The sequence below is a fragment of the Halyomorpha halys genome, unplaced genomic scaffold (assembly GCF_000696795.3).
Source record: "Halyomorpha halys isolate HHAL.00 unplaced genomic scaffold, Hhal_1.1 Scaffold202.1, whole genome shotgun sequence".
NCBI classification, from domain to species: Eukaryota; Metazoa; Arthropoda; class Insecta; order Hemiptera; family Pentatomidae; genus Halyomorpha; species Halyomorpha halys.
Genome location: NW_027116652.1, coordinates 316,343 through 323,682, shown reverse-complemented (window position 1 = coordinate 323,682; position 7,340 = coordinate 316,343). Strand labels below are relative to the sequence as shown.

General features: G+C 29.9%; 1 protein-coding gene across 2 annotated transcripts in view; it reads left to right on the top strand.

The window, feature by feature from the left end:
- Window positions 1–7,340, top strand: part of LOC106679433 (MFS-type transporter SLC18B1) — a 55,357-nt gene that overhangs the window by 43,815 nt on the left and 4,202 nt on the right. For both annotated transcript variants that reach the window (XM_067053383.1, XM_014418598.3), the window contains exons 2-10: window positions 2,288–2,413; window positions 2,568–2,663; window positions 3,099–3,172; window positions 3,248–3,395; window positions 4,313–4,381; window positions 4,735–4,849; window positions 4,933–5,048; window positions 5,139–5,329; window positions 6,322–6,417. In XM_067053383.1, coding sequence (XP_066909484.1) covers window positions 2,288–2,413; window positions 2,568–2,663; window positions 3,099–3,172; window positions 3,248–3,395; window positions 4,313–4,381; window positions 4,735–4,849; window positions 4,933–5,048; window positions 5,139–5,329; window positions 6,322–6,417 — 1,031 coding nt within the window. The remainder of the gene's footprint in view (window positions 1–2,287; window positions 2,414–2,567; window positions 2,664–3,098; window positions 3,173–3,247; window positions 3,396–4,312; window positions 4,382–4,734; window positions 4,850–4,932; window positions 5,049–5,138; window positions 5,330–6,321; window positions 6,418–7,340) is intronic.

Below are 7,340 nucleotides of genomic sequence, written 5' to 3'. Positions count from 1 at the left end.
CATGTTTTGTGTAAATAAGTGAAATAAATATTAAAATTACTTCTCCATAAAGACATTAATTTTTTTTTTTTTTTCAGTGTTGGCCTTCATATTTCAGGTCACTAATCACATATACTCTCTCTGGTTTCCCAGAATCCTTAACAAAAGAGTGAATTATAGTTTTTAATGAAATAGTTTTAACTCCTGTAGAACTAAACACTTTTTTAAAGAAATAAAATCTTGTTATTTAGAGCAGTGGTTCCCAATGTGGATGCCACAATACTCTGGTGTGACCTAAGTGGTGCCACTTATGCCAGTTGTGCCATGAGTGACTGCCACATTATCTAAACATTAAAAAAAAAAATAAAATAATTTTAAATTAAAATATGAAATATGCAGTGCATTCCAGCATTTACTTCGCACTGTGTTTCTTCATTTCCTGCATTTTAAACTGCACCATGAATAATTATGCCGATATTTTTATTTTTTTTTTTAGCTTGAGATGGATACTTACAAGCTTTGATTTTCCCAAGATGGACTGTTAATGAGCCTTCTTAAAGAAAAAATTCCAGGCAGGACTGTGGTATTCCAAATATTAGTCGTATCATATAGACAACTTGGAACATATGACTGTAAAATGTAGATAAAAATATAGTTTAGATACCATAAATTTTGAATAACAATTTATTTTTAATTAAATACAAAAAAATTAAAAGTTCCATTATAAAATAATAGATAACATATTTCAAGAAAAATAAATATTTCACCTGGTGAGCCTGTATGAATGAATGAAGTAAACTTCATTATTTTTCTTATTTAAGAAATGACCAAAAAATAAATTAATTTACCAAAAAACTTGGGGTAGCGAATCAGCTCGAGTGACTTAAATACATACATATAACTTTGAATTTATTTCAAAATTAAATAAATAAATAGAGAAAGACAAATAATAATAGATTAGCATTTGAGATCTATGAGTAATCATATTTAAAATTTATTGTACTGTTTATACAAATGTATAATAAACTATAGATTTCTCTATTCAATAATTTCCAAATTCCACTTTCTGATAATGTGTTCTTACCTAAGGTGTCTCTTCACAGTTCTCTTGAGATAGGACAAACTGGCAGGAAGTGGAAAACATTCTTCTGGGTTCCTGAGATTGCACAGTAAACCATAATTACTTTGGAAGAAGATAGTTGACCGTATGAAGTAGATTGGATGAGTGGTATTACATCAAAAATTAACAGTATTAATCAATAAAGGTATCAAAATAGTAAGAGAAAACTATTTATTGTTAACGATCGTTTCATCCCACTTTGCAGGGCTTCGTCAGGGCTGTCTGATGGTAGTATGAAAGACAACTCAGTTGACGTACATACTGATTGAGTTGTCCTTTATACTACCATCAGACAGACAACCCTGACGAAGCCCTGCAAAGTTGGGCGAAACATTGGTTAACAATAAATAATTTTCTTTTACTATTTTGATACTTTCATTGACGCCACCCAGTCTATCTTCCTCCATCATAATTACATCACTGATCATACGCAGGCTGTTTTTATCGTTGATATATGAAATTTGTTCAGGTTCAAATTTTAAAGTTTTGTACAATGAGAGAAATTGTGCTTTCACAAGTCTCTTCAGTAAAAATGTTTTTTCAAACTTTTCTATCAAACCACTATATCATCATGGTCTACTTGGTCTGGTCTCTGGTTGCTTAAAAATTGTGGAGAGTCAACTCCACTTTTTATGAATATTTCTCGGAAGAACCATGCCAAATCCTGCATTAATTTCTTTATTAGCCTTTGTTCTGATTAATTGAGAATCTTCAGAATACAATTCAGATGTAGTCTGATTTTGTACAAATATAGTGGCATGCTTCCAGCTTCCTGCAGTAGTGCTTAGTTTGGTGTCATATTCAGTAGATAAGACCATTGTTTTATCAAACTTCCTCTATATTCCTTCTGTATTTTTCATACTTAGGAGAGCTGGTATGTTCTTGTAATAATATGTACTGAAACTAAAGCTATAGAATTAGGTAATGTAAGTTTGGCAGTTAATTAAATTTATTTAATTAAAAATTATATTATTGGCATAGATTGTATAGGTGTTTGAAAGAACAGCCTATGTCTGAGGTTCAAGCTATCAGTTTTTGGTGGAATTTATTGTAATAATCTTAGGAAAGCTCTACATTAAAATAAAAAATACTTCAAATTACATTACTTTTATCATCTCATATAATAATAATTTTTAAATAAAATAATTAAAAATACTCAGGTCATTTATAGTATAACATTTGTTTCAGCCTCACGAATCTAAGAAGAGTAAGAGACTCTCAAAATCACAATGGATGACTTTGATAGCGATAGGAAGTGTCCATTTCTCTGGAGCCATATGCATTTCCCTTCAGGCGCCGTTCTACCCCCAGGAGGTATTTATTTAAAATATATGCCAAATTTTTAATATGGATTTGCAATTTAAATACCATTAATATTAAATAAAAATCTTTTGCAACTTAATTATTATCTTTACATGTACATAAGCATATAGCATTGTTGTTAACTAATCTATATTTTATTTTTTAGGCTGAGAGCAAAGGTGCAACAGCTACAGAATATGGACTCGTTTTTGGAAGTTTTGAATTTGTTGCATTTCTATGTAGTCCAGTTATTGGTAAATATGTAAGTATTAATATGATAATTATCAATCCATGCAAGTTTTCTATCTGGAATAGCTCCTCTTTAAAATTTACTATATAATTTTCAAGTTGAGAAATACAGTATAGATTTGTAGATTTTTTTTGTTTTGTTTTTTCGGCCAAGACTCCCAAAGGAGTCCTATCTTGTCTAATCATGGTTGGGGGGTCAAAGTTTTTCATTTTGTGAGACCGCCACTCAATGAAAAAAGTCAACGGCCCAGGCCGGATTCGAACCGTCACCGCCAATAGACATCAAATTGATAAGACTATGTCTTAACCACTGAGCGGCCCAATTTGTAGTTCTTAGTTAGATAAAACTTCTCAAAGATTTTTTTTTTTTAAGTAACTCATGTTTATTATTAAATTAATCATTTTTATCTTAATATTATATTTTTTAATGAGAAGTGAAATCTTTTAGATGCACTGGTTGGGAGTCAAACCTACTCTTAATCTAGGAATGGTGTTAGCTGGCATTTCGGCTATCTTATTTGGGTTCGTATTTAAACATTTAATTATATTTTATATTTCATATATACAGCATACATTGATTTCATAAATTAATTTCAGTCTTTTGGATTTGATAATGTCTCATGGCTGGTTCATATCATTATCCTTCCTTTTGAGAATGACGGAGTCACTTGGATCGACATCAGCACTGGTGTCTGCTTTCGCAATTACAGCAGCAGTGTTTCCTGATAGCGTGGCAACAACTTTTGTAAACAACATATAATTTATAAGTTTTTATTTTTTTTTAAATATTATAACTATTATCATGGGGGCAACTGATGCAGATGTTTTTACCCATTGCTAGTGAAGTTTCAGCATTGTTTTTTGTAATTTAATTTAACTGTTAGAAAATTTCTCATTAATAAATAGAAGTTTATCAGTTGTGTTTCCTGTTTTAAACAAATTACAAACTTAATTTAATAAGAATAAGGAGGTAGATTCCTTGAGTATCTGATCCATGTTCAGTGGGTGCTTTTCGATCCTCTAATAATGTTGTTAAATGGAAAAAGGGATGTTCAGGTTTATAATGCTGATAGTAAAATTTTTAACAATAAAATGCAATGAAAAATCAGTAAGCCTTATTTGGTGAGTAAGGTAACTGTGTGAACAATATCAATCACTATAACAAAGTGTTTAATGGCCATAAACGTTTCCTGTTGGTGCTGAAACTTACCATTAGGAAATATACTACATCTTCCTATATCCTTGATCTCCTCACTCTTTGTTCATCCATTCATTCATTAAAGAGCAGATTCCAACCTATTGATTTATTGGTATAACCCTCCCATAGACCCATCATCTTCAGCAGATCCTTCATGATACAGGCCATGTATTGGTTACAATTATAAATTATAATTTATCTTAATGTTTTAATGTAATTTTAACCTGCATACTTTCTAAATGTCTTCCAGAAAATTAATCCTAATATGTAGCCACAAATTTATTCTTTGGGGACATTTGTCTCAGAATAAAACTATTTTTTCATTCATCCATTGACATTGGTAGCTTCCCTCCAGTTACTATAGTGATCATTAGTGGTGGATTATTGTAATATGAGTGAAATAATATAAGTTGACTTATGCTCATTCTATCGATGATCATCTGTTTTTTGTTGTTTTTTTTTAGGCAACCCTAGAAGTATTCTATGGACTTGGTTATATAGTTGGGCCGACTCTTGGTGGTCTGATATTTTCTGTAAGTACCCTTTAGTAAAATTATTATTATTTACTATACAGTTATCATGCTTGCTAATAATTTTTTTTAATCTTTAAATAATGTATTACATATGTTATTAAATACTTAATTTAGTTATTTATTTACTTAATTAGGTCCTTTCTTAATCTACTAATGAATTTAAGAGAAACAGCTTTCTATTTTATTAATATTAATATTAATATTAATCTCAACAAAATCAAAATGACTCTTACATATTTTTTTTCTTACTAAAGAAAGATTATAAAACTTCTTAATTGTATATATTACAATTGTAGGAATTTAAAAATATTTGCATTAATTTTTAGGCTCATGATTGACATTTTCTATTTTAGGTTGGAGGGTATAAACTTCCATTTTTAGTAATGGGAAGTACGATGTTCATTGCAGTATTGTTTGTTTATATTATATTGCCTCCAATAAAAAACATTGATACAAGTAGTTCAAACGGTACTTTTTATTTTAAATTATTATAATACAACTTTTAAAGTGTAGACTGCAATTAATTATTTATTTTTAACTTATAATTCCAGTGGGAATCAGAGATATTTTGAAAGTGCCAGCAGTGGTCATCGATTCGTTGAGCGTTGTTGGTACATCTATAAGCATGGGTTTTCTTGCTGCGACTTTGGAGCCACATATTAGAGAGGTTTGTTTAATACTTATTAAATACAAAAATATTCATGAATAAGTATTACCACTATTATTTTTATAACTATATATTTAATTATTTTTCTAGTTTGAGCTTACACCAGTGTCTAATGGCCTAATGTTTATTATCAGTGGTGGGACTTACGCAGTGACAGCTCCATTCATTGGAAGAATTTGTGACAAATGGGTCTACCCAAAAAGGGTTTTAAGTGTTGGGAATATTTTAATAATACTTAGTTACTGCATTATTGGTCCTTTGCCTTACTTACCAATTCCAAAGTGAGTATGCTAGGAGTTTAAATTTTTTTGTAAGTTCTATTTAAAAAAATAAATTATCTTGTAACAATCCGAGAAGATGAGGTTGAAACATTGCGTTTATTTTTGATTTATTTTGATTGCCACCATGACCATTTTTTTCTTAAAAGAAAACTAAAATTTTTGTTCTAGATTATCATGAGAAATCAATGCAAAAAATGGATAAATAACATGTGATTCAACTGTTTTGGAAAAAAAATCTTTTACCACATAATAATTTAGTATCAAAACTGTTAATTAAAAATAAAATAAAAAATTTGAAAATGAACTTTCAAGATTTTGGAGTACTAAACCTCATTTTTGTTGTAGAATTTAGAGAGAATTTTATAAACAAAGACAAAAAGAGCATGTTTTAATAAACAGATGCCACAACCCACTGTTCTAGACCCAAGGGAAACCAAGCTATCCCATGCCAGAGTAGGGTCGCCATCTACTGTTTTATTTTACAAACCAAATAATAAAACCTATTTTCTACAACAATTTTTATAATAAATGAATAATGTTTTTATTATTTCACCTACCTGTATATGGAATATATAGTAATGAGAAGTATTAAGATTATGAATTTCCAAAGTCAAGTTTTTCACAAAAATACACTATTTGAGGTCCCCTGAGTGCAAATAACCAAGTCACGCAAAATGGTTTGTGAATGAATGTACAGCCTAACTCAAAAACAAAAAATGATACAAAACTTAAAATACTTATTTAGAGCAGGAATATGCCTGGGATGTACCTGCAACTTTTTTGTTAAAATTGATATAATCATTAAATTTTTGAAATTTGAGTTGTATGATGTATACACTGCACCAGATTTTTTAAAAAAAGAGTAAATACCAAGTTTATTTTAAATACTCGGTCTAAGAAATATATTGTAACTAATGAAAAATAAGTTTATGAAGGGTTTCTCAAATACAATTTGGGTTGATAATTAATATTTTTCCAATTTTTTTTTTCAGAACATTAGAAATGTGCATATTTGGTCTCATAATCCATGGTTTTGGATTAGCATGTTTAATGGTTCCTACATTTATTGACTCAATAAGCTCTGCTATGTAAGTTAAATTCAATTTATATTTATTCTATCTTTCAAAAATTTAACTTAATTGATAAGTAGCCTTGGGATATTAAATTAAATACATCAAATATGAGTGTTGTTGGTAAAAAATCAAGTCTTAAGATAAATATTGAGACTATCTAGTTAGTTATATCAGTGCCATATACAGGTCCCAATGTAATGCAAATCTGAGTGTCTCTCCAAGATTTGCATTGCGTAGTTGATAATACAAAACTAATAGATAGTAATCAGTGTTGTCAACCTAGATAATGAAAGTGTTTGAAGTCAATTTGAAATGCATTCAAAAATTACATTTAATCATTACTGAGCAATGCTGATGGTGTTAATTTTTTTACCATTGTATGTTTTTTCCACCAGTCTTATTGAACTTTTTTTTCTAAGAGTATACCTTATAAACTTAGTAGGTGATATTTTAGTCCTATAAAAATGAACCTAAATTTTTTTGTTATATTGTTTTATTTAGGATTTTCTACTCAAGCAGTGAGTTTCATAAACGTGGATTTTATATGGCCTTCTTCCAGACCATCCTTTTAAAGCCCATTCCTCTCCTAGTGTTCCATAAAGAATTCTTCCATTTCTTTGTTCCAGATTTTCCTTGATTATATCCCTCAGAATGTTTTTTTCAACTGCCACCTTTTCTTTTACTGTTTTATTTCTAACATTATCCATTCTGGATATTCCTGCTGCTCATCACCAGTAGTTCATTCCTGTAGCTACAAGTTTCTTCCTTTGATAACTTTTTATAGTCTATGAAAGGAATATGGTCCGGGTGCGGTCAAGAAAAACTCAAATAGTAGAAATATACTAATTTAATGAGCCAACGTTTCGCCCCACGTTGCAGGGCTTCTTCAGGGCTGGACAGTTCCGGTGACGAGGTGATGACGTAACATTACGGCGGTT